The sequence below is a fragment of the Neofelis nebulosa genome, chromosome 16 (assembly GCF_028018385.1).
Source record: "Neofelis nebulosa isolate mNeoNeb1 chromosome 16, mNeoNeb1.pri, whole genome shotgun sequence".
In the NCBI taxonomy this organism is placed as follows: Eukaryota; Metazoa; Chordata; class Mammalia; order Carnivora; family Felidae; genus Neofelis; species Neofelis nebulosa.
In genome coordinates, this window is record NC_080797.1 from 13,520,005 (window position 1) to 13,547,077 (window position 27,073).

A 27,073-nucleotide genomic window follows, 5' to 3' on the forward strand; every position below is an offset into this window, starting at 1 on the left:
GACTGGGCCTGTGGGTGGGATCGAGGTGGGATCGGGGGAAAGCCTCTGAGCCCGTGGGTGGGGTGGGGACGGAGCCTGTGGGTGTGGTCGGGGTGGGGTGAGGTCTGAGCCTGTGGGTGTGGCCAGGGCGGGGGCGGGGGGGGGGGGGGTGAGTCCGAACGCGAAGGCGGGGTCTGAGCTCGTTGGTTGGGGAAAATCTCTACCCGTGGCAGTAGGGGTGGGCGCAGTGACCTGCGCTTGGCGGCGGTGTCGCGGCCCCAGTAGCCGGAGGAGAACCAGGCCCCATCCCCCACGTGGGGCCCGTCTCCCCCCCCCCCCGTCGCACTGTCACATCCCACAAACCTGAGTTTTGCGACAAAGGCAGTTTCTGTTTTGAAATGTCAATTGTCTGGAAGGATGCCTCCGGGGTGTTCTTTCTAGAAAGTCTTAACAGGCTCACACCTGTCAATGGGACCAGTCTCCTGACCGCGAGGCCCGCTGGACAAACAGTCTCAGAAAAAAGAAATTTGGGCGCCCTTATCACTGGGAAATTGGTAATTTTGCAAGGAGTAATAAAGGCGTGGTCTCGTCTCCAGCCCCGCACTGTGAGCGGCCAGTGCCCCGCAGACCCTACCCTGATGTAGCTTGCCCTGGGCCCTCCCTTCACGGATGACAGCCCCGGCATCTCCAACCAACTGGCCACCCCAGCCACCTGACCACAGTGGACACCCACTGACCAAGGCTCTTCCCCTGCCCTCGCCCCCTTTTTATCCAGCAGAAAACACTCCAGCTGGAAAATGGAGTGTGGGAGCAGCGCTGGGCAGTGGCTGCGGTCCAAATGCCTGGTCCCCACGATATCCAGGGCCTTTCCTTCCATCTGCCCCGCCTCAGTAGGGAGGGCACTCAGAGCCCCACTCAGCCCCAGAGGTGCTGCTCAAGAGGTGAGACCCATCTCCTGGTCTCCAACTCTGCCTAAGGCACAAACAGGAGCCCTGAGTCCACAGGGAGATGTGACCCCAACTTCCACCTAGGCAAATCCACCTAAACGCATCCCAGATGTGTTTCTATAACATCATGAAAATACCCAAATTCCCCCTGGATCATGACACATAATGAGGCTGTTGGAAATCTGTCAGGTGCTCCGGGTCCTCTGCAAACTAGCCCAACTGCATGGAGGATGGAGACACAGGTGAACAAACACACACACACTTCCATCCCTGAAGCCCAGCCGGACTTTATTAGTCCCGGAAACCACCTCTGGTGTTGCCACCCAGAGTTACTCACTAAGCAGGGAGGCAGGGGATGTAGGCTGGCTGCTACTTGAGAAGCTTCCTCATGGTGCCCAGGGACGGGCTCCTGTACTGCCGCCCAAAGTGGTTCCAGTGGTTCAGGTAGTTAAAGAGCTGATAGAGCAGGAGCCGCCTGTCAAACCCCGGAGCCTTGGGAATCTTCCGGTGGTAGGCAGTGAAGAAAGATCTGGGAAACCCCCCGAACATCAAAGCAATTGCCAGTTCAAATTCAGAATGTCCATAGAAGGAAGCTGGGTCATAAACAATAGGCCCTGAGTCATCCTCAGCCACGTTTCCTGACCAGAGATCCCCATGAAGAAGGGCAGGGACGATCTCTAGACCACAAAACAGATCCGGGATCTTCACCTAAGAAAATAATTATTGCACACAGAGTCATCATGGGCCTATGAGCCACAGCCTCTTCACCCAATACTTGGAAATAAGGCAGAGATGACCTCATGTTTGTTCAGGGTCCAACCATAGCCCAGTCTACCAAGCCCAGAGATGAGGGGATCGACTGAGTCCAAGAGAATGCAACATCATTGTACTATTTACTAATTTAGTTTTGGAAATTCCACAGCCCTAATGACTTCCATACAATAGCGACCTCAGTGGATGTGGTCGTGTAGACTGTGAACCGTATAACCTGAATGGAGGGGTTTTTTTTTGGGGGGGGGGGGTAATTTAGCAAACTTTCTCCACCATTCTTTAATTTCACAGAACACATATGTCTGCACCTGTTCTGTATACTACGAGTGCTATGGGTTATTTCATTAATGAGTTAAATTTCACCCTGGAATGACACACAAATTCTGTTTTTAACATTTTGAGAGTTATATTTTAAACTAGTCACTCTGGGGCATCTGCTGGCCACATCTCCAAGAGGTGAGACATTCGTGCTTTGGAAAAGAAGAAAAGGACAGGGTAAGAGTGGATAAGAAAGCAATAGTAAATGCCACAATTTATGGGCCAGGCACCTATGTTTGAGGTTAAGTATTTGGTGACCTAGCCAGTGAAAGTTGTACTCAGGGGCCAAGTATGCCCTCAGGTACCTTCCCCTTCCCAGTTTCCCCATCAGGCCAATAGTCAGGCACTTATGTGTCCACACTTGACCAGCTCTGCTCCATGGCTCCATTCTACCAGAGGGCTCCACACAAATATGGAGGATAGCCCATAAAAGAACAGCCCCTCTCCCAGAGAATAGCCTCTGCACCCACCTGTAGTTGTGACCACAGTTCTCGTGCCTCTCGGTCAGCATAGTCCTTTTCAATGAGGTCCAGCTGTGCTTGGAGACGGTGCCGGGCAAAGAAGGTCGACCAGTCATCCTGCCACTCATTCACCTGGGCGACAAGGGGCCAAGGCTGATGCTGCTGCAGCTGGTGCTCACAGGACAGCTATACATGGAGACTGCCCAAACCCCAGGACAACCACTAACAGAACACAACAAATATTACAGCTAGCCAACAGAGGAGATAGGATGGAGTCATTAAAAATAGTCCAAAAGAAGGCAGATGAACAGGAAAAGGGGAAACATAGAACAGATAGGACAAATAGAAAACAAACAGCAAAATGACAGATTCACCCCTAGCCACATCAATAAGTACATTAAACGCAAAGGGTCTAAATACCCTAGTTAAAGGGCAGAGACAGGTTGGAAAAATAAAGCAAGACTTGATTCCAAGCTGTGTACAAGAAATGCACTTTATACATGCTAACACTAGTCGAAAGAAAAGCCAGAATGGCTATGTTAATATCAGACAGGGTAGATTTCAGAGGAGAGAATATAAAGGAGGTCATTTCACAATGGAAAGCAAGTTAATTGATAAAGAGGACGTAACAATCCTAAATTTCTGTACCCCTAATATATGGCAAATAGGCTCATGAACAGATGTTCCACATCATTAACCATCAGGGGAAATAAAACGTCAGTGAGACACCACTGCACACTCACCAGGAGAGCTTGAATTTTATTTTTTATTTTAAAAAAAATTTTTTTTAACGTTTATTTATTTTTGAGACAGAGCATGAATGGGGGAGGGTCACAGAGAGAGGGAGACACAGAATCCGAAACAGGCTCCAGGCTCCGAGCCGTCAGCACAGAGCCCGACGCGGGGCTTGAACCCACGGACCGTGAGATCATGACCTGAGCCGAAGTCGGACGCTCAACCGACCAAGCCACACAGGCGCCCCTGGAGAGCTTGAATTTTAAATGGAAACCACCAAGAGTGGCAAGGATGTGGAGGAACTGGAACCCTCACCCCCTGCCGGTGGGAATGTAACATGGTACAATCACTTGGGAAAGTATTTCTGCAGTATTTTTCTTAAAAAGTTAAATGTGAACCTACTATATGACCTGGCCATTTCCCTCCTAGGCAATTACCTAGGATAAATGGAAGCATGTGTCTAAACAAACTCTTGTACACAAAGGTTCAGCAGCTTTATTTGTGGAAGCGAAACCTGGAAACTACTCAGACGCCCGTCAGCAGGTAAATGGGTAAACAGACTGGTTCATCGTAGGAAGGAACGGACTCTGAACACTTGCAACACCATAGATGAATATCATGAAATGATTAAACTGAGTGAAAGAAGCCAGAAAAAGGCACGTAATGTATGATTCCATTTATACTAAGTTCTATGAAATACAAATTTACCTACAGTGACAGAAAGCAGATCCATGGCGCCCAGGGTCAGGGAAGGGTAGGAGAACGCTTCAGGTGATGCATATACGCACCCCAACCATGGGAACTGGTTCACAGGTACCTCTGCATGCCAAAACTTATCACTTTGTACACTTCAAGTGTGTGGTTTGAGGCACCTGGGTGGCTCAGTCGGTTAAGCGTCCAACTTTGGCTCAGGTCATGATCTCATGGTTGGTGAGTTCGAGCCCCGTGTCAATCTCTGTGCTGACAGCTCAGGGCCTGGAGCCTGCTTCTGATTCTGTCTCCCTCTCTCTGCCCTTCTCCCCTGCTCACACACTGTCTCTGTCTCTGTCTCTGTCTCTCTCTCTCTCTCTCTCTCAAAACTAGATAAATATTGGGGCGCCTTGGTGGCTCCGTTGGTTAAGCGTCTGGTTAAGGGCAGTTAAGGGCCCACTCATCCTCCCAAGGAGTAGGACCCTCCTGCAATTTCTGGGCTGGGACAGGTGCTCCATCCAGGACCATCTGTCACAAAAGGAAGAGGTGGACTAAGTGTTCTCCTGACCCCTTGCCCCTCCCCGGCCTCTCCCCAGCCCCGCCCAGCCCCCTTTGCCCCTCCCTGGCCCCTCCCCAGCCCCTCCCAGGCCTCTTCCCCCTCCCTGGCCCCTTGCCCCTCTCCAGCCCCTCCCCGGCCCCTCCCTGGCCCCTTGCCCCTCCCAGGCCCCTTCCCCCTCCCAGTCCCCTTGCCCCTCCCTAGCTCCTTGCCCGCCCCTTTCCCGCCCCTTGCTCCTCCCAGGCCCCTCCCCAGCCCCGCCCCTCCCAGGACCCTTCCCCCTCCCTGGCCCGTTGCCCACCCCTTACCCCCTCCCAGGCCCCTCCCTGGCCCCTCCGAGGCCCCTGGCCCCTTCCTGGCCAGTAGCAGCTGAGCTAAATAGGTTCACTGATCCTGGAGTCTAAAGGGGGACATAGGGGCCGCCTGTGTCCCTAAGAGACCAGCCCCATTCTCATTGACTTCACAGACTGGGGCTCTGTGTATGATTTCATTCCTTGGTTCTTTTTTTTTTTTTAATTTTTATTTTTTTAACATTTATTCATTTTTTGAGAGACAGAGCATGAGCAGGGGAAGGGCAGAGAGAGAGAGGGAGTCACAGAATCCGAAGCAGCAACAAGCTCTGAGCTGTCAGCACAGAGCCCCACGTGGGGCTCGAACTCACTCAGGAGCGGTGAGATCATGACCTGAGCCTAAGTCAGACGCTTAACTGACCGAGCCACCCAGGCGACCCTCCTTGGTTCTTGATAAGTCACTGGGCAAGGTCAACTGAGTCTTTGGAGAGCCCACAACAGCTCTTAAACTCAGCATCTGAAGCAGGACACCAGACCACATTCAGCCACACCTGCCTGGGACCAGTACAACTGTGTGGGCCACCAGCCCCAGGCAGATGTGTAGGCCCCAGGGGAGCTGGCTTCACCAGAGATCCAGGGAGTCCCAACAAGCCTGGAAAAGCACTGTGTGTGTGGAGTTCTAGGGACCCCAGATGTGAGGGCTGCCCCCTGTCTGGGATCGCAAAATCTGGCTCAGGCTTCATAATGATCTTACCCACATGACATCCACCTGGGAGGCTCACCGTCTGCCCACACGGGAGAGACAGAGAGGGACAAACGGCTACCTACTGGATGATTCCACTATATGAAATGTCCAGAATGAGCAAAGCCACTGAGACAGAAGGAGGTGAGTGGTTATCAGAGGCCAAGGGCAGGGGGAATGGGGATGACTGCTAATTAGCATGTGATTTATTTTGGGGGCGATGAAAATATTCTGTAATGAGACAGTGGTGATGGCTGCACAACATTGTGAGTATACTAACAACCACTAAATCATACATTTTAAAATAATGGAGTTTATGTCATGAGAATTACAAAGGCCAGGACTTAATCCCTGACCTCACCTGCTGCCTCACTGCCACCCACTCCAGTCCCCACACTCACCACACAACCCTCTGCAGAAAGGCCTTTGCACCTGCTGTTCCCTCTGCTTAGATGCTCTTCCACCCAGCCCCCAGCTTCCCACCTCCGCCAAGCTCAGCTCAGGGGTCTGCCCTCCTCTCCCAGACACCCCAGTTCACACCCTGCGTTCAGAAATCAGACAATCTTCATGGCACCCTGTCACCTACAAGGGACAAGGCAACCAGCACTGGGGCACTGGGAATGGTCATCAGCTAAGCAGGGACGTCCTCCCCCAGGCTCTCACCTGAGGGATGAAGCCACAGCATGTCACCGTGTGGAAGCCAAACTTGCTCACATACTGGGACTCAGCACGCTCAGTCCTCCGGCCTGTCAGCAGAAAGAGCTGTTGTCCTCCCCTTCAATGCCAGACCTCAGCAGAGCCCCCTCAGCAGAGGGAGAGGCCTGGGCTGCACTGCTCAAACGGGGACAGTCTGAGGAGCGCCAGGGCCCTCCTGCCCCAGGCGTGCTGGACAACAGGGCTGGGAGTAACCGGGGTCCAACCCCACCCACTCGTCAGTGCCATCAGAGTCCCCATTTAACAATCTCATCTTCACACGCAGCACAAGGGAAGTCTGTACACATCGCCACAAGCGCCACCCCGGGGTAGATACACCTGGGTCAGGGGCCACAACGTACCCACTGTGTTCTCCTCCTCCTTCGACTTATCCCTGAGCTTCTGGTTGTAAAGGTGCAAATCTGCTATCTGGTCTCCGAGTTTTGATGCCTGACTGAGGATACAGGAAATGCAAGCAATTAAAACAAGAAATAACCACAACCAGTTAGAAGGCTCCACTCTGAGAACTGTTTTAAATACCTTAAAAACTACTCTCCATTCTTTAAAAAGGGAAAAATGAACTGTAGGCCATGACCTTTTCTGAAAAACAGGATAGTATAAAATCACAAGTGCAGGGGGCGTGTGTGTGTGTGTGTGTGTGTGTGTGTGTGTGTGTGTGTCTGTCAACAGAAGCCTTAGGAGGCGCTGGGAACAGGAACAAAGGTTTAAAAACTTACATTAAGGAAAGACCAGCTCGGAAGGTTTGTAAAAAAACAAATGTAAATCACATATAAAAGACAGGTTGAGGGGCACCTGGGTGGCTCAGTCCATTAAACGTCCAACTCTTGATTTTGGCTCAGGTCATGATTTCACAGTTCATGGGATCGAGCCCCACATCAGGCTCTGCACTGACAGTGTGGAGCCTGCTTGGGATTCTTTCTCTGCCCCTCCCTCACTCAAGTGCAAGCTATCTCTCTCTCAAAATAAATAAATAAACTTAAAAAACACAGACTGAGATGCTATTCATGCACCATGATGGGCATGGGCCATTCTTTGCTGATGGAGCTGCAGGTGGTTTTATGTCTTCTTTATGTGAGTTCTTGTTTTCCACCTTTTTTAAACAAAATACACACAACTTTTTTTTAACATTTATTTATTTTTTTTTTAATTTTTTTTTAACGTTTATTTATTTTTGAGACAGAGAGAGACAGAGCATGAATGGGGGAGGGTCAGAGAGAGGGAGACACAGAATCCGAAACAGGCTCCAGGCTCCGAGCTGTCAGCACAGAGCCCGACGCGGGGCTTGAACTCACGGACCGTGAGATCATGACCTGAGCCGAAGTCGGCCGCTCAACCGACTGAGCCACCCAGGCGCCCCAACATTTATTTATTTTTAAGAGACAGAGATAGAGCACAAGCAGGGGAGGGGCAGAGAGAGGGGGAGACACAGAATCTGAAGCAGGCTCCAGGCTCCAAGCTGTCAGCACAGAGCCCGACACGGGGCTCAAACTCGGGAATGGTGAGATCGTGACCTGAGCCTAAGTTGAACACTTAACCGGCTGAGCCACTCAGGCGCCTCTGCATAACTTTTATTTTTTATGTTTATTTATTTTGGGGGAGGAGGGGCAGAGAGAGGGGGAGACACAGAATCTGAAGCAGGTTCCAAGCTCTGAGCTGTCAGCACAGGGCCCAACATAGGGCTCAAACCTACTTACAGTGAGATCATGACCTGAGCTGACGTTGGACACTTAACCAACTGAGCCACCCAGGCACCCCAAAATACACGTAACTCTAGTAATTAGAAAAAAATTTCAGGACTTCGGATAATTACTAGATCAACCTCACTGGGCCCGGTTTGAGCTAACATGAGTGCATTCTAAAGCATGAGGCCAGGGATGGTTCCAACACGCTAATTTGATGCTGATTCATTGGAGCCAAAACACACAGAAAGCAAGAACTCCTTGTCTCTGTCAAGAACCCGGGGGCAGGGGTAGGATTCCTGGCCCTGCCTCTGATGAGCCACACTGGCAGCTCAGCAAGAGCCTGTTCCCCTTCCCTCTCTCATCCCCCTCCCTCCCTCCCTCTCTCCCTCTCCCTCCCCCTTTTCCTCTCTCCCTCTTTCTCCCCCTCCCTCTCTCTGTCTCACTCTCTCCCTCCCTCTTTTCCTCTCTCCATCTCCCTCTCCCTCTCTCCCTTTCCCTCCCTCTCCTTTTCTCTATCTCTCCCTCTCTCCCTTTCCCTCCCTCTCCTTTTCTCTTTCTCTCCCTTCCCCCCTCTCCCTCCCTTGCCCTCTGTCCTCCCCCTCTCTCCCTCCCCATCCCTCTGTCCTCCCCCTCCCTCTCTCCCTCACTCCCTCTCCCTCCATCTCGTGATCTCACAATCTCACGCACTCTCTCACACACGCACACGCACACATGCACACGCGCACACACATGCACACTCACCTGCTCAAGCTCCTCATCTTCAGATGCTCCATCACAAAGGCAGCCCCTCCTCCCGGCAGGTCAATCACCTTGATTGGCCGTGGTACCCGAACCAGGCCTGTGGCCTGGAGGGCCTCCAGGCTGGCCATCTCTCCCTGGAACATCTGCCGGGCCTGCATCCAGAACACTGCCATGAGCTCCGAGGGGCCCCTGCAGCCCTGGACAGAAGCCACCAAGTGGGGTCACAAGCACCCAGGACCTACAGTTACTAAAAGCTAGCTGGAGAGCAAGACATCAGCCCCTCAGAGAATGGGGTGCAACATGGCCCCCTTCAGATAGAAATGGGATCCAAGGGTGAGGCTGTGCCTGGGGCTTGGGGCGGACAGAATGCTGGTGCCCCTGCCCTGGGTGCTTGCTCCCAGAGGTGAGGAAGCACAGGTGCAGGGGAGGTTCTGGAGGTGCTGGGGGTGCTACTGGGGGCCAGGGTGTGCTGTGGGGTCACAGTGGGAGTGTCGGGGGTGCTGTGGAGGTACAGTGGGAGTGTCGGGGGTGCCCGGGGTCATGGTGGGAGTGTCAGGGATGCCCGGGGTACAATGGGAATGTCGGGGTGCCTGGGGAGTACAGTGGGAGTGTCAGGGGTGCTGTGGGAGCACAGTGTGAGTGTCGGGGTACCTGGGGGCACGCTGGGAGTGTTGGGAGTGTGTGAGAGCATGGTGGGAATGTTGGGGTGCCTGGGGATACGGTGGGAGTATCGGGGTATGGGGGGCATGCTGGGAGTGTCAGAGGTGCCTGGGGGTACAGTGGGAGTGACAGGAATGCTGTGAGGGTACAGTAGGAATGCTGGGGGTGTCTGGGGGGTACAATGGGAGTGTTGGAGGTGCTATGGAGGTACAGTGGGAGTGTCGGGGGTGCCTGGGGGTACGGTGGGAGTATCGGGGTGCCTGGGGGCACGGTGGGGGTGTCAGGGGTGTTTGGGACACGGTGGGAGTGTCGGGGGTGCGTGGGGAGTACAGTGGGAGTGTCGGGGGTGCCTCGGGGTACAGTGGGAGTGTTGGGGTGACTGGGGAGTACAGTAGGAGTGTTGGGGGGGCTGTAGGGGCATGGTGGGAGCGTTGGGGGGCCAGGGGGTACAGTGGGAGTGTTGGGGGTGCCTGGGGAGTACAGTAGGAGTGTCGGGGTGGCTGTAGAGGCACGGTGGGAGTGTCGGGGGTGCCTGGGGGCACAGTGGGGTACTGCAGGATGCTGCCAGGTGCCACAGAGGTTGTAAGGTACCTCAGGGGACTGTGGGGGTGCTGCAGAGGGTCTGGGTGGTGCTGTGAGATGCAGTGGGGTGCTAGGGGTTATCTGTAGGGTGCCTTGGAGTGTGGATCAGTGGAGCGTCTGGAGCTGGGCATGGGTGCCCTTCCAAGTTTCCTGCCCACCTCACTGCCTCCAGCGATCACAGGAGAGGAGGAACCGCAAGGGCAGGGTGGGGTGGCATGCCAAAGGGACTGGGACACACATTTTGGGCAAGAATTCGGGGCAGAGAGGTCAACTGGGCCTGGCTTGGGTTCAGGGCCTCTCCCCAGAGATAAGCACCCAGCGGGGCCTGGGGGGGCAGGAAGGAGGCTCACACCCCACCGAGGAAGAAGACAGGCCGCCCCAGGAGCAGCAGAACAGCCTCCATTGGGACCCAAGGGCTGTCCTACTTCTAAAATATTTCCCACAGGGGCGCCTGGGTGGCGCAGTCGGTTAAGCGTCCGACTTCAGCCAGGTCACGATCTCGCGGTCCGTGGGTTCGAGCCCCGCGTCGGGCTCTGGGCTGATGGCTCGGAGCCTGGAGCCTGTTTCCGATTCTGTGTCTCCCTCTCTCTCTGCCCCTCCCCCGTTCATGCTCTGTCTCTCTCTGTCCCAAAAATAAATTAAAAACATTGAAAAAAACAATTTTTTAAAATATTTCCCACAAATACCCCAATTTTAAACGAGGTGAACACTCACCCCGGGTACGCGACAGAAAGCATGCTTCTGAACACCTCTGCCTATAGAATTATTCCTCATGAGGCCAAAGCATCTAATGCCACGCAGGAAAAGAACCCCATCCTTCAATTCAAAGTCTCTGAGGGGAAAACGAGGCAAGGCATCCTCCAAACTGCCAGCCCAGCCCTGGAATTGTGAAGCAGGGGTTGCTAGCGCCCCGCAGGGGGCATCCAGCAGTCCCCAAACATACAGGGGCAGGGAATACCTGGGCTGCATTCTGCCCGTGTCCTGAGGGCCTCACCTGTCACCTGCTCGCCTACTGTGTGCCAGCACCGAGGGTTTCAAGGGCAAATGGGGAAGCTTTCAGTAGGAGGGTTCCAGACCCCACATGAACCCTGAACCCAAAACTGCTTCCTGGTACATGGGGCTTATTCTGAGAGCGACTGGTTCTGAAACGAAATTCCCTAACAATTCCCTGTGCTAACAGAGCCGGGCTGCTGGACCAATCCCGACCTCTCACCCATCCCAGGTGGGCCCTGCTGCAGGGGGGCTGGGAGGATTCCTTCCACCCGCAGCCCCTACCCCCACCACCACTGCTGCACCTCAAAGGGGCCTGGCCCACAGAGCACTGGGGGCCTCAGTGAAGGCCCCCACTAGGGCCAAGGGAGTGCCATCCTTAGCAGCTGGGGGCACTAACTACGGCCAACTTTCTCCATTTGTAAAGTGTCACTATTTTCCATATACGGTCTATTTAACAGCAACACTTTAAGCAGGCACTAACCAGGCCCCACACAAGCACAGGCCCCTGAGCAGACAGCATGAGCCTCTCGTTCCGTCCCTCACCGAGTCTTGGCCTCCTCCTCTCTGCCTCCTCCCACCTGTTGAGCTGGACCCACGGGCTGTGGAAGAGGGAACCCAGCGCTGGGACCCAGGGTAGAGGCAGAAGCATCCCAGGACTCCAAGCCTCACCTCCCCCATTCTTGATGGTAGAGAAATTAAAACCAACACTCCTGTGCCTCCAGGCGCAGGATTATTAATCCTGCAGCTGACAAAACCCTGGGTCCCGCAGAAAACGCTTGAGTCCTCCTTGCCGGCAGGTGCCAGCTCCTGACCCCCGCAGTGACGCCAGGCCGCACCTGCGCCCCTCCACCCCCACCCCTTCCCCTCTCCAGGCTCCAGCTCAGGCCGCGGGGGAGGGGGTTTCTGGGGGGCCGCACCTGGGTCCGGTGGTTGACCTTGACGAAAACGGGGCCCGCATCCGTGTCGTAGGCTCGTCCCTCACTGATGCAGCCGGCCCCGGGGCTCCCGAAGGCCCGCAGGGTCGCGGTGCGCAGCTCGGCTCGCAGCAGCTGCTCCATGGGGCGGGGGGGACTCGGGCCGGGAGGCACGGGGACGGCGCAGACGCCAGCCGGGGCGGAGCTCGCTCTCCGCGGGGGCGGCGCCGGGTCCTCGCGGCCTGCGGGCTGCGGGCTGTCCAACCCTTGCGCGCGGGTGGCGGGTGGCGGGTGCGGTCAGGTCCGCGCGAGCGAGCGGTGGGGGAACGGACCCAGCCCGAGGGCGAGGGCAGACAGAGAGCTTCCCGAGGGGGACTAAAGTGGGGGCGGTGCCCCTCTGCATGTGTCCACACAGTCAGGGTGCCCCGACAATCCGGGGTGCGGCCCACCCTGTAGAGCCTGACACCACCACCCCCCACCCCCGGCCAGAGGTTCCAGGAGCCCTCACTGGCCCTCTGCCCAGGCCCCAGCAGGACTTAGAGGACATAGTCTAGGGTAGAGCCCACTGTCCCTGGGACCCAGGTCACAGGTCACAGTCCTGGCTAGGTCTCACACTGTCCAAACAAGGCTAGAGGTCTTGACCACATCCTATCCAGCCCCAGGCACTACCCAGCGATACTCGTTGCTCTGTTGGGCTTGTTCATCAGGGCACCTGGTGGCCATCAGAGATAGAGACTGCTCTGGGGGTTCTGATAACGTGGCCAACCCCACCCAGAACCCGAGCCCTGTTAAGAGACCTGCTGCCCTGGAGAGGGAACTTCAAAACACACGTGGCCATGTGCACACAAGCACGCATACACCTATGCACACGCATGCACAAGGTCATTGCAGAAGAGCAGGGGGTAGGAGAGATTGTGTGGCCATCTTGGGAAAAGCATCTGCCCCTCCATGTCTCCCTCCTCCTAGCTTTTTTCTCTGAGTTGGTGAAGCCCTTCCCATCGCACCTTGAGGCAGGATTCCTGTAGATTTGGGCTCTTGCACATCTATCTGCAAATGTCTTTATTCTTGACTGATAGTTTGGCAGGGTATGGAATTCCAGGCTGGATATGAGGTCCTGTTCTTTCACAACGGAGAAGCTCCTGCTCTAGAGCTTTCCAGCTCATTTGGTGTTGAGAAATTTGAAGCTATTTTGATTGTTGTAAAGCCATTTTGATTCTGTTTGTGTGGAAACTGTTCTCTGGAGGCTTTTAGGGTCTTCTCTGTGTCACCAATATTTGACAATTTCCCAGGGAGGTGGTTGGGGTGAGTTTCCTGCCATCCCCAAGGCAGGACACATGAGCTGTTTCAGGATGGACACTCTCTGAGGTTGTCTTCAGCTCTTTATGATTCCCTCCCTGTTTCCTCTGTTCTCTTTTCCAGAATTACAAATATTTGCTCTAAAGTTGGTCCCCAAACTGCCAGGGTTAGGCACCCGTGAGCCTCCAGGCACCCTGGGGAAGATGCTCATTGCACGCCACAGGCATGGTTTGCCCAAGCAGGGCCTGAATGTGGCAGGTGGCAGCGGCACACATCTTACTGGCCCCGAAACCCAGGCACTTGGGGTCCCTCCCCAGACCTCCCAGCTCCTGTCTGAGCAACCGAATCCTCAGTGAGAAGACACATACCAAGGAGAGTACTTTGACTTTGCAAACTGGTCTCACCCTCCTCTCAAAGCCGCATTTGACTTTGGGTTTGGTCAGAAGCTCAGTAGGGAGATGTGACTCGGGTACATGCAAACAGCCCCAGGAGCTGAGTCCCCTTTCTCCCTACAGCCAGTCTCCTGGTTCTCCTGACTCTCCAAGAACCAGAATTATGGCTGCTAAGGTACGGAAGGCACCCAACTGGAACACAAACACAGACAACTGTGACAGTTCTTGGGGCTCAGACATGTCACGAGTGTGGATCTAGGGGGAGGACAGACTGAGGTAATGATGGGGCCGTGTGCACTGGAGGGACTCCCCTGCTTGTTCAGATCCCTCACTTGACATGGAGTCCAGTGGTACCAAGAAGGGAAATGCAGCCCACAGCTGAGTGGGGGCATTTGCAATGGTGCTCAGAAAAGGGGCACCAGACAGGCAGCGGGGTGGGGGTGGGGGGCGGGGGGGGTGTCCCAAGCCTCTGGCTGCAGCCTGAGCCAGCAGGGACGCTGTCGAGGTGTCACTGCCAGTCCCTCACCCTGGCCTCCACCAGGAACTGGGCTGGGGCCATGCCCTCAGGAAGAGGAGTGTTTGCAGAAAGGAAGGGGTTCTGCCACCTCCTGAGAACTCAGATAGCGGCAATCACTCTGATTGCTGCTTCCAAACATATTCCAGCACAGCCACATACTTCTGCCCAGGAGGAAACCCAGGCAGAGAGGCTAGTCTCACACAATATGTCTTTGGAAGCAAATTTCACTGGGAGAACAGGGAGGACAGAGAAAGTGTCCCCGCAAGAGGGGAGACACGCACCGCGTACACGCAGGCACTCCGGCCGGGAAGCTCAGCTGGGTGGCCGGGGGGGGGGGGGGGGTGGTGTCATTATCAGCCCCCTTTATGAAGGAGGGATCCAGACCTCAGGTGACTCACCTAGGAGCCCCCCGTGCTGGCCCTCAACTCCAAGTGCAGTGTGGTTCCCGTCATGCCAGAGGTGGAGGGCCCAGAGTCTTCCAAGAGGACCTTTCCAGTTCCCAACCCTACACTAGAACTGTCCAGGGACACGTGAGTCAGTCTGGAACGAAGTGCCACCCTCTGCCAGGGCTGCGTGCACTGCTCTGCAGCAACTTGAACTTCTTTCCAGACTTGCCTTTTCCGCCCTTATTTTGGCTGTGATTCCGGTTCCCTCTGAATCCCAGAGTGAGCCAAATACCCCCCATAACATACCTCCGGTTTACAGATGTCCATCCAGCACCGCCCTGCAGAGTAAACAGGAAGCCCCCACAGCTGCCTGGACCCACAGACATGGGGCAGCCCAGGGTCAGACCCTTGTCCACAGCGGTCCCCTCCCGTCTGCCCCCCACCCCCTGCCACCGCCAGCAGTTGGAGCCTAGAATAAACCTAAAAGAGGTCCCCATCCCAGCGGCCTGTGTGGGAACAAAATGGCAGCCCCCACGCTGTGGGGTTTGTCTTGTTTATCCAGAGCTTTAGGATGGTAGTCTGGGCAGCCAGTCCTGGTAACTCAGTCCACAGTTGTAGTTCCACTGAGATCTAAACAATGTTTCACACCACCTACTTATGAACCCAAATACAAATCAGAAAAGGAGTTTATAGAACATGCCCGGAAAGCAGGACTGGTCATTCCTCTGGAACGTTTGGAGCATCCCCTACACCTGGCCTGTACAGCTGGCATCTTTGATGCCTATGTTCCTCTAGAGGGTGATGCTCACTTGTCCTCTCTCTTGAAGGAAGGACTGGCACAGAGAAGTGAGTGGTTGAAGAAGGTGACATCACAATTGTCAGTCCGGAAGATAAGAGAACATGATCCAAATTTCAAAATAAAGGACTTCCCTGAAAAAGCTAAGGATATTTTTATTGAAGCCCACTTTTGTCTAAACAACTCAGACCATGACTGACTTCATACCTTGGACATGGTCTGGCACATCAGATATAAGAACGTCCACCGGAGCTTCATGGAGTCTTTAGAACCACCTCAGGTGGTTCAGGTTCACTGTTCAAGTCTGACGAACCAGGGCAACATATATGGTCAGCTCACCATCTGCACGCACACCCAGCAGACTCTGGCCATCTATGACCAGTTTGGCTGGTTGATGTATGGACTGGAAGGTGTGCCCAGGGATGTCCTGGAGTATGTTGTGTTTGAAAAGCACCTGGTAAATCCCTATGGGAGCTAGAGAATGCATGGCAAGGTCATGCCCCCATGGGCACCCCCTAAGCAGCCCATCCTTTAGATGGTGATGATCCCGGGGCCCCAGCTGAAACCCAGAGAAGACTGTGAGGAGCCACAAAGAGAGGCCCAAAACTTCAGCAACCCTGATGGCAAAAATGACTCCTGGGATGGAACGTGGCTGATGACACGGCCAGAAGCTGTGGAGTCTGGGAATGTGCAGTCAGTCATCTCTTCATCACGCTGTAGAAAGATCTACCTTTGTCCTCTCCTGTCCTGCTTGGGTGTTTTCAGCTGTCTCCTTGGCAACCACGGCTGATGGCTGGGCCCAGGTGGGTGGCTGATATGCACAGCCACGAACCTTCTTCTTCCTTTTTAAACTGTGTGTCTAGCAGCTGAGTCTTAACGAGAGTATGTTTGGATACCTGTTTTTCCTGCAGCAGAGACCATCAGGAAGAGACTGGCAGAATTTTCTTTTTAATTACAAGGCAGGGATCAGAATTTGAAATAAAACACTGTCAGGGTGTTGGACAAAAAAAAAAAAAAAAAGAATAAACCTAAAAGAGCTCTCAAAACCCAAGCCCTGGAGACACACACTTGATTCCACTGGTTATAGGATCTCCTGGTGCTTCAGTTAGACTTGACAGACGGAAAGTGAACAGGATGTGGGGACAAAGGGAGATGAATGCCTGAGGCACATGAAATCGTAGTGATGATAAACTGAGGAGGGGGTCACTCAGCCCCTGCACTCAAGATCCTGTGAAGGGTGAACCCTGGGAGGGCACAGGCAGCTGTGGCCCCTGGATGTGGATACGCGGCCTGAAACCTTGTCGGCGCGGATGGTGCTGTGGGGACTCTGGCTGTGCACTGGCGTCTTGGTTCATCTAGACACCAAGGTCTCAGCCCCACTCTCGTCAAAAGGATGCACAAAAGCTTTGGGGCAGGAGGTAAAGATCAGCTCCCTGAGGTCTCTTTGGCGGACAGGGTGCTGCCCCATAGGGCAGACCGTGAGGCATTCTGACACAAGAGCCCATCTGAGGAAGAAGCAGGACCCAACCCCCCCAGAGATGTGGCCCGATAGGCCGGACCTCTGGCTCTGCTGCCTCGCGGTGTCCGCCCCGCCCCGCCCTGAAGGATAGAGACCTCTCGCGGCCAAGGGGTCCAGGAGCCCAGACCAGAGCTCATCCTATGGGTCTAGTGGAATCTTCCCGATGATCCGGGTGCCAGCAGGCTGCTCCACAAGGGTGGGAGGCAGGCTGCCGCTGGGACACTGTCACACAGCTGCCCTCTGAAAGCATGCCTGGAAATTAGCACTCCTCCCCTGTTTCTGCCAGCTCGACCTGCCCTGAACCCAGAAAACAGTGTGATTTCCATATTGGGCAATTCATCCTCAGATGACACGTAGACAGGGGCTTTCATGGATGGCTCTGAGGAGGTTCACAGGCCCTTGGGTCTGATGTTTATACAATTTTGACAACTCTTTATAAAAAAAAAATGTATAAAAAATTATGAATACAGGGGCATCTGGGTGGCTCAGTCAACTGAACGTCCGACTCTTGGTTTTGGCTCAGGTCATGACCTTGAAGTTTGTGAGACGGAGCCCCATGTCAGTCTCTTCACTGACAGTGCAGAGCCTGCTTGGGATTCTCTCTCTCTCTGCCCCTCCCCTGCTCACATTCTCTCTCAAAATAAGTAAACATTAAAAAAAAAGAAAAAACATGAGTACAAAATTAAGTACAAAAGTAGGTATTTTATTTATTTTTTTGAGAGAGAGAAGGAGCAAACAGGGGAGGGGCAGAGAGAGAGGTGGAGAGAATCCCAAGCAGACGCCCTACTCAGCACAGAACCCGACACAGGGCTCGATCCCACAACTCTGGGATCATGACCTTAGCCGAAGTCAAGAGTTAGACGCTCAGCTCACTGAGCCCCCCAGGCACCCCAGAAAAGCAGATATTATAGAAAGCAACAGGAACAGAGTTTAAAAAGCTGCAAGTCCTACACTAAAGCCAGGAGACATTGAAATACTGTGTGTGCGCTAAGCACCCACCACACCTCTGCAACATGCATCCTGTGGGTCAGCCCTGGCCACACGCTCCCAGGAGTAGCCTCTCGGGATGGCCGCCCTCCTTGCCCCGAGACTCTTGCAGTGACCGGCAGCCAGGGAGGCTGCCCCACCCTCTCAGGACAGCTCTGGTGGTCACTGTCCACCAGACTTTGCGAAGAGACTGAGAACAGCTGTCACACAGCACCTGTCAGAGAGAAGCAGACCTCCAGCTACTCCTGCCTTTATTTGGAAGCTCTGTGCTATTCTCTATTGAACAAAATCAAGAAAAAAAAACCTGCTCTTTTAAGAAACAACATTTGGGGGCACCTGGGTGGCTCAGTCAGTTAAGCATCCAACTTTCAACTTCAGTTCAGGTTGTGATCTCATGGTTCGTGAGTTCAAGCCCCACATCGGGCTCTGCCCTGACAGCACAGAGCCTGCTTGGGATTCTCTCTCTCTCCCTCTCTGCACCTCCCCTGCTCTCTCTCTCTCTCTCTCTCTCAAAAATAAATAAACATTAAAACAAAATATGGGTGCCTGGGTGGCTCAGTCGGTTGAGTGTCCGACTTTGGCTCAGGTCGTGATCTCACGGTTCGTGGGTCCAAGCCCCGCATCGGGCTCTGTACCGACAGCTCGGAGCCTGGAGCCTGCTTCTGATTCTGTGTCTCCCTCTCTCTTTGCCCCTCCCTCGCTCAAGCTCTGTTTCTCTCTCTTAAAAATAAACACTAAAAAGAAAAACAAAAACAGTTGTGCCTATTTATAATCACAATACATTACAAAGGTTTCTTGGTAAACAGCTAAGACAAACACTGACTTACAATGCAAATAAAGGAAACCACTGAAAGTTTATTCAAATTTTTATGCAAAAGGATTTATTGGCATCAATGTCATTCATGAATATTTCCCATCACTGAAAGACTGAGGAAGGAAGAACCACTGGTTTAGCACTTTCTTATGCAAACAAACGACCCTACACACTTTAAAATGCAGACATGATGGGGTGCTATCACAGGCGATTCAAAGGTTCCTAAATTACCTAAGACCAGCAGCTTGGTCGCTCCCAGAATCAGCTTCCAGACCTGTCAGCCTGCGGCAGGGCGCAGAGGTGGCACAGAAAGAAAGTGAATGTGCTAGCTTTGAAACTGGTTGTTAGAAGACATCCTCAGTAGGGTTTCATGTCTACACCCAAGTCTAACTCATCGAGAAGCATCTTCCAGAACATCAGAGTCATTCCTGGAGCTGAGACAGAAGGAGCCGGGGAAGCGTCCTCAGCAGCGCCTGGCACGCCTGGCCGCTTCCTTTCTCGGCCTTCAGGACAGCAGTGTTTTCAACTCGGCCCATGCTCCACGGGTCCCTCTGGTCACAGCGAATCTCCGGTGAGGTTTCATCCAGCAATGAAGTCTAACGGAATGTACAACCTCCAGAGGACAAAACCTTTCTCCCTCGTACTCTACAAGGCTTGGGAAGTTAGTCTGAAGATTCGGGGAGGAAGGCCTGAGGAAGAGGGCTGTGGGGACAGGCGGCGCCGGCCACAGGTGTGTGGCTAGGACCTGAATCAATCTCATTTGATGAGATTCCTCATGATACTCAGGGAGGACCCTCTATACCCTGATCCGAAGTGGTTCCAGTGGTTCAAATAGTGGAAGAGTTGATACAACTGCAGGCGCGCCTCAAACCCTGGGGCCTTGGGTATTGCACTGTGGTAGGCAGAGTAGAAGGAGCGGCTGAAGCCCCCAAACATGCCAGCTATCGCCAGCTCGTATTCTGAGTGGCCATAGAAAGAAGCCGGATCAAAAATGATGGGCCCAGAGGAGTCCTCCGCCACGTTTCCTCCCCAGAGATCTCCATGCAGCAGGGCTGGGACGATGTCCAGGTCACGAAACAGGTCAGGGATCTTTAGCTGCGGAGGAAATGCGTCCTCAGCAAAGAGACCAACACGTGTCGGAGGGACGCAGATGCGTTTCTGAGTGTGGTTCAACCGCCCAAGCAGAGCGCGGCGCAGACGCACAGGGACACACACACAGAGCTCAGGCACCGGCCAGCCTCACCCCACCTGCCTCAGGGCCACCCCTGTCGGGTTTGCAGGGCAAGGCTCCCCTCACCTGCAGGGCAGACCAGAGCTCCAGGGCCTCCCTGTCCCCAGACCCCCTCTCCACCATGTCCATCTGGGGCTGAATGCGCTGCCGGGCGTAGAAGGCGACCCAGTCCTCCTGCCAGACATTCACCTGCGTGGACAAAGAAGATGCCAGAGCAGGACGAGGAAGCCCAAAGTGGAGAGGCACCAGTGCGAGGGCAGGCTGTGGAAAGGCGTGCCGGCCGACCGGCAGACGGTGCCTCGCAGATGGGATTGGGACCCCAGACCCTGTCCCAGAAGCAGGGACTCTCCCAGTGCAGAGCAACAGAGGCCACTCCAAGGAGCTCTAGGATGCTTTCTTTCCATCTGGACTCACGTGGGAGCACAGCAGCCAGAGCCGGCTAGCCTTCCCCGACCATAGCTCATTGCTGACCATCCACTTGGCCCCAAGGACCCCTCTTCCTCCCCTCCCAACGCTGACCATCAGAAGGGAAGCAACAGACGCACACGAGAGTGCAGAGCACAGAAAAGCACTCACACGTGTACGTGTCCGTACGCACACAGGGCAAGCTACAGGCAGGCGAGGAAGGGGCAGAGCCAGCTGAAACACCCCCGGAGCCCCATGGGGCAGGTGGGACCGGGGAACCCCAGCTGTCAGCCACTCACCACCCCAAGCAGGTTCCTAGACAACCTCTCACGACATTTCAAAACCTGAACAGTGTCTCCTGTGCCCCCGCGCGCACCAGGGAGCCCCTGAAAGTCTTCCAGGTCACTCAGTATTCCTCTTCAGAGAAGCCGCAGCTTCCTCCAAGAGCACAGCCACTGTCCTCCGCACCCAGCATGTGCTGGACTGAAATTCCCGGGGAGTCAACCACAAAATCATAAAACCGGAAGGTACAATCCCTGTGCATCGTGCTATCGTTGAGGGTTTAGTATCAAGGAAATTTTCCGTAATTCCTAAGTTTTACCCACTTTGACACCCAGCATCCTGACTTGCTGGTCCTGTTTCTCTCAGCTTATCTAGCACATGAGGTGTGTAAACCTCATGCCAGCCTCTTAAAAATTAGCAAAGAAAAAAGGGAGCAAAGACTTTAAACCAAACTTCGTAAGGAAGGGGGAGGGTGTTCTTTTCCTGAGCGGCTGACCTGCCTGGAACACGGAGCAAAGGGCCGGTGTCGCTCACCTGGGGAAGGTACCCACAGCATGTCACCACGTCAAACCCGAACTGGTCCACGAAGGGCCGTTCTGCCCGCCCGCCTCCTTTCCCTTGCAAAAGGAAAACAAGAAGGATGACTAGTTCCCACGCTCCCTCGGGCTGCTCGAGGGGCTCAGGGCATTGAGGCCTGTCCTGGGTGTGCCCTTCCCCCACGCCCCGTCTAGAGACAGAGCAGGGCCTGGGTCTGCACAGACCCCCAGGACCCAGGAACAGAGCCTGCTCCAATACACTCAACTACGGCCAGGAGAGGCACCAGAGGGCGCTGAGCGCTAAGCGCAGGCACAACACTGCCTGAAAAGGAGGAAAACCACCCGCCTGGACCCAGCAGGAGAGGAGGGCTCTCAGGGGCCAGCCCAGCTCTGGCACGTGAGAAGAATAAACTGCGGGGATCTGAACTGGCCTCCTTTGCATCTGCGTCTCCCCCAAACTCAGAGCAAACCCCAAAGGCCTGAACTACGTGTGGCTTGGAAGGGGTGGGTGGAATCTGACAGGGTCTAACACAGCAGATTCTCGGCCACCTGTCCCTGGTGTGTCAGACACTCTGTTAGCACAGTGACCCCGTGGGCTGCACATGGATTATCACGTGCCAAAGGATAAAAATACTGGAAGATACTCTCAGTGCTAACACTAAGCTGTAGAAATGTCGATGTGAGGGCTGCCATGCTGTGCCTCACGCGTGGCTATTCTTAGAAGAGGCACCACACAGAAAGCCAGGGCAACCTTGACGGGCTTTCTTCTGGGGAATGAGGGTGAAAGGAACCCAACATGACGGGGTTTCAAGTCCAGGATATGCTTCCCTTCCAAATGCACTGTGACACAGGACAGGCACCCCACACACGTGGCCCTGGGGTTGACGCTCCTTTCCTGTGCCATCAACACAGACCTGACCCTCCTTCAGCCATGGCAGGACCCCACCCACGCACCCACGCTGGCCAAATGTCCTCAAGGGGCCCTTGCACTCGCACAGCCCCATACCCACGGTGCCGGCCTCCTTCTGGAGCGTCTCCCCAAGCCTCTTGTTCTCTAGATGCAGGTCTGCGAGCTGGGCTCCAAGCTTTGCAGCATGACTGTGAAACAAACAGCATCAGCTAAGTGTGTGGCACACAAAACACGGGGACACAGCCACCCGTAGTCTCAGGCCACATAAAGCAGGTCAGGGGACAGGACGTCTGCTTTGGTGGAGCAAAGGGGACAAGAAAGACCCTGGCTGTTTGATGGTCTCTCCCAGCCTTTCCGTGGCTGCTGGGTTGTCAGCGTCTCACCTGGGGAGATCCCTTTCCCGTTTGCCTTTGGCGTGTGTAGTGTCACTCTCTGCAGAACCCATGATGTGTGAGGTCATGGGTTCCTCAAAATTACACCCCCAGATGCAAGCTTTCAGGTAAGGAACCCCTCGGAAAGAAAACAAAGACAACCAAAGGAGAAGGTGCCAAGACAGACCTGCTCAGATAGCGCATGTCCAAATGCTCCATCACCAGCATGCTGCCGCCTCCCGGGGCGTCGAGGACCTTGATGGGCTTGGGCACTTTCACTGTGCCCGTTCTCAGGATGGCCATTAGACTTGCCATCTCACCTTCAAACATTCTCTTGGCCTTTCCGAAAAATAACGGAGATGGAGAAGAGAAGGGAGAGCAAGATTACTTCCGGAAAGGTTCTACTTGGACATGTTTTCTTGAGCATTACAGTTTCTTTTTAACGTTTTTTTAACATTTACTTATTTTTGAGAGCGGGCGAGCAAGAGAACACGTTGGTGCACATGCACGTATGAGCAGGGGAGGGGCAGAGAGAGAGGGACACAGAATCCCACGCAGGCTCCAGGCTCCAAGCTGTCAGTACAGAGCCCCATTCGGGGCTTGAACTCACAAACAGTGAGATCATGACCTGAGCGGAAGGCAGACACTTAACCGACCGAGCCCCACTGGCGCCGGCACCCCGTGAGCATTACAATTTCAGTCCAAGGCTGTCCTGACTGCAGACTCAGCAGACACAGGCAGCTTTTCTAGCTTTTCGGCAGAGTGGATTACACGCTCTGAAGCTTCCCGGGGGTAAGAGCGACGATACTTCCTCATTCTGGACCCTAATCTGCACTCTCGTGGGTCTCTCCTGGGAGGGAAGTAAAAGGCCTCTCACATTCCACTGAGCGCCTAGTGTGGAGCCAGACTGTGTACGTGGGCCTTCGTCAGACAGCACCTCACCCGCAGTCCTGTCCCACCAGACCCTCCGCCTGCACAGGCCAGGAACCAGGGGCCACCTCTCACTGGGCCTGAGGGCACCTCCCACCTCGCCCAGGAAGACATCCCAACTAGAGCACCACGCCCATCCTCTCCCCCAGACTGCAGCAACCGTCCTTACTTCGTCTTCTTGCTGACCACGGCAGGGGCCCTTACCGAAGGCAAATCCCACCCTGGAACACACCCTGAGCTAGCAACTTGCGCCACAGCAGCAGGGGTCTGGCCCCGGCCACTTTCCTGTGCTCATTTGGGGCCCCTTCCAGGCCCCACCCCATACCTCCATGTACCGCTGTGCACACACCGCACATGCACACACATCCCTGTGCCCTGGGTTACAGCCTTCTTTTAGTTGCCCAAAGATCCAGGTTTCAACGTGTAGGGGCACATCTGCTTGGAACACCACTCCCACCTTTTGCCAGGTCAGACCCTTCATCACCACACTTCAGATCTTAACATGTTCTGACCTCTCAGAAAAATCTGCCCTAACTTCCCACACTAGGTAACTATTCCCTTCAAAAGTTTTTTTTTTAATTTATTTATTTTGCTAGAGCATGCGAGCACAAGTAGGGGAGGGGCAGAAAGAGAGGGAGAGAGAGAATCCCAAGCGGGTTCCACACTATCAGCACAGAGCCGGATGCGGGGCTCGAACTCACAAACCGTGAGATTATGACCTGCGCCAAAGTCGAGTCGGACATGTGACTGACTGAGCCACCTAGGTGCCCCACCACTCCCTTTAAAGTTGCTTTTATTTTAAGTCAAAATGTACACAAGCATGAGCAGAAAAGGGCACAAGTGGGAGCATCTGATTCCAATTCTCAGGAAGTCCAGACATGGTGTGACCGCAGCCCGGAGGCTCCACAGCCCCCAGCCGCCTGCTCCACACAGATTTGCCTCGTCTGCTTTGTCCTTCTACATGCAGAGGCAGACAGTCTGGCTTCTATGTCCCACTGCCTTTGTTATGCTGCTGCATCAACAGAGGTTATTCTCACTGCCGCACAGAGCTCCACAGCGCGAACATTCCGGAATGGGCTCACCCAGCATACTGGGGACAGACAGCTGGGCTTCCAGCATGGGGCTACTCATTGTCAGGACTGACTCTGTGACCTCAGGCAAGTTACTTAAAGTCTCTGTGCCTGTTTCCGCACGTGTAAAAACGGGGTCAAAAACAGTACCAATCTCACAGGCTCGCTGCCATAAGTAACTGAGTTGGCAGCCAACACTTACTAGGCCCATTCCAAACACTTTATAAACGGTGCTATTATCATACTACCTTCTACCGAGGAGGAAGATAAGAGCTGTGCCTTGAGAATTTTCCAAACGTTCTCTTTAGGAAATAAAGGGAAAACGACTGGGCCCCGGCTGCACTTCGTACTAGAGCACTGGTCGTGAAAAGGAGAGTAAGGCGTAGAATAAAAACAATAATCACCTGGGGAGAGGTGCAGGGGGATCTGTGAACATAGCCAGAGGTGAAGCCTCCCTCACAGAAGTGTCTGCTGCTCCTCGAGAGGAGGGAGAAGTAGGCAGCAGGTGTGGGTAGGCCTACACAAAAGATCTGGAGCTCCTTAGGAGGAGGGGAGGAACCCAGCAGCACGCAATTAGGCAAGACAGAGACGAATAATCTTATTTAGAGCGGTCAATTCAAGCAGGGTGAGAAGGAAAAGAGAAGAGCAATGGTGCAGTCTCCTCCCGGAAGGGTTGGAAGGTATTTTCACCTCCTACAAGGTAAAGCAGTACAAAGTCCTGTTTCCCATACGACCGGCAGATGTTTATGCTACGGCCAACACACTTGCAGAAGAGCCGTCTGCATAACTCACATAGTATTTTCAAAGCAAGCTAGAAATTTGGAACTATCTACCAAAGGACAAGAAGGAACTTATGTGAGGAAGATTGGCAAAAAGAAAACGGACTTGGGGTGCTCACAGCTGGCTTGGTCAGTGGAGCGTGTGACTCGACCTTGGGGTTGTGAGTTCGAGCCCCACGTTGGGCGTAGAGATTACTTAAATATAAAATCTTAATATAGGTGGCTCCGTCGCGCAATGGATAGCGCATTGGACTTCTAAAATCTTAATATAAAAATTAAAAAAGAAAGGAGATGGACTTTGATGACAAAAGAAGAACCTGAAGAAATAGCACCAGAAGAACAAGGCTTGAAAAGTGTCACTAAGTGGACCTACTGTCATCATCAGAAAGTATTTGCTTCCCCTCTAACAAACACAGTCTTGAATTGTAACAAATGCCAGCAAGGTCCAAACACAAACATGCCTTATAAACGGGAAGAACACACACCGGAGAAGCCCCCACAGCAGGACGTGGGGAGGGACAGCACCCACACTAGGACCGCGTGAAGGCACTCCAAACACAAATGCTGACAAATCCCTGAAAGGACGCAGCACTGAGCGCAGCTGATCTCCCCACAACAAAGGGCTGAAGGCTGGTCTAGGAGAGCAGTGCGTCAGAGAGAGCTCATCCCCAACCACGGAGGGTGCGGCGCGCACCCGGGAAGAAAATGAAAACACCTGCAGGAGTGAACGAAAGCAAGCCAGGTGTGCGATACGCGGCCCTGGTCCTGGGGTCAGTCCCTGCAGCCCTGTTTGCAACAAGGCATTGCCTGATCCCGCCCATTGCCTACGGGAGCCAGCCTGGGCCTTCCAGAGGAGAGTCCTGGGGTGACCCACCCAGACTGGGCAGCGAGGTGACACCAACACCCAGGGGGAAGCACAAGGTCAGCAGCAGTGAGGTTCACCTACTTTCCACAGGGCCCTCTCCACGTTTCTGCAGGAACAGAAGTTTTCGGAGTGGGTGGCCCGTCCCCCCAGGCCTATGTTGACACCCGCAAAGTGACGGTGTTAGAAGGCGATCAGGCTCCATGTGGCTGGAGCCCTCATACTGGGACCAGGGCTCTTAGGAAAGAGGCCCCAGAGGGCTCCCTTGCCCATGTGACAGGTGCGGACACAGGGAGAAGTCCCCTTCCCCATCACGAAGTGGGCTGTCACCAGACACCTTCCAGCGCCCAGAGGAGAGAAGAGCCGTCTGCTCTCAAGCTGTCCGCTCTGTGCTCTCCGTTACCCCGCGCGCCCCAATGACCGAGGCGGTGGCTACGTTATCTTCGGTAATTCAGAAAGGTCCCAGGACGAGAGAGGCTTCTACTACCAGCCCTTGTTCAAAACTCCCCAAACAGGGGACTTTCTCAAAGGAGCGGCCGCAGGCATCGCTGGAAAACCATCCCCAGCACCCACCACCCACACCACAGCAGGGAGCAAACCTGGGCGCAGGGGTCCCCAGAGGGCTGCCTACAGGGTCCGCTAACCTGCCCAGGGCTGACAGGACGGATTCCGGGTGCACGACCCCAGGATCGCCCAGACGCAGCCATGACGGGCAAGGGCTTCATCAAGGACCACCACCCTGTGGCCCTCCTGTGCGGCCCCCACCCCCACGCCAGACCCCGAATCGCGGACCTCCGACCCCCTAGACTCGGGACCAGGACCCCAGATCCCGCCCCGGGCCTGCAGCCCCACCCAGACCCCAATCGCCGACCACCACCCACCCACCCCGGCCCCGCCCACGGCGGCCCTGACCTCCGCCTTGGAGTTCACTTTCACAAACACGCGTCCTCTGTCCGTGTCGTAACTCTGGCCCTGGCTAATGCACCCGCCCCCCGAGTGACCCGTAGCCTTGACGAAGTCGCAGCCCAGCTCCCGCCTCAGCAGAGCCTCCATGTTCAACGAAGCGCGGTGGCGGACTGCCTCAGGCTGGGGGAAAGCTAGCGGCGGAGACGCAGAGTGATTGGGTGAGGTGTGGGAGGGGCGGGATCGAGCCGCAAGAGCTCCCAGGGATTGGGTGAGACACCACGGGAACGGGGTGAGTGCTGAGGGGCGGGA

General features: G+C 54.5%; 2 protein-coding genes and 1 pseudogene across 3 annotated transcripts; 1 reads left to right on the plus strand and 2 right to left on the minus strand.

Moving 5' to 3' along the window:
• Window positions 1–1,188: 1,188 nt before the first annotated feature.
• Window positions 1,189–11,960, minus strand: FN3K (fructosamine 3 kinase). 2 transcript variants are annotated; one of them, XM_058703390.1, is made up of 6 exons: window positions 11,779–11,960; window positions 8,627–8,823; window positions 6,545–6,636; window positions 6,153–6,235; window positions 2,486–2,608; window positions 1,189–1,634 (listed from the first exon to the last, which is right to left on the minus strand). In XM_058703390.1, exons 1-6 carry the CDS (start codon window positions 11,917–11,919, stop codon window positions 1,296–1,298), a joined length of 975 nt encoding a protein of 324 aa, XP_058559373.1. In that variant the 5' UTR covers window positions 11,920–11,960; the 3' UTR covers window positions 1,189–1,295. The 2 variants fall into 2 exon arrangements, with proteins under 2 accessions (XP_058559373.1, XP_058559374.1); XM_058703391.1 differs by having other exon boundaries at window positions 8,627–8,778; window positions 11,779–11,958.
• A 2,901-nt stretch (window positions 11,961–14,861) lies between these two features.
• On the plus strand, window positions 14,862–17,051 carry LOC131497081 (large ribosomal subunit protein mL45-like; annotated as a pseudogene).
• Window positions 17,052–18,503: 1,452 nt separating this feature from the next.
• FN3KRP (fructosamine 3 kinase related protein) lies at window positions 18,504–26,962 on the minus strand. Its single transcript, XM_058703030.1, has 6 exons — window positions 26,771–26,962; window positions 22,405–22,556; window positions 21,943–22,034; window positions 20,935–21,017; window positions 19,780–19,902; window positions 18,504–19,577 (listed from the first exon to the last, which is right to left on the minus strand). Exons 1-6 carry the CDS (start codon window positions 26,909–26,911, stop codon window positions 19,239–19,241), a joined length of 930 nt encoding a protein of 309 aa, XP_058559013.1. The 5' UTR covers window positions 26,912–26,962; the 3' UTR covers window positions 18,504–19,238.
• Window positions 26,963–27,073: the final 111 nt, after the last annotated feature.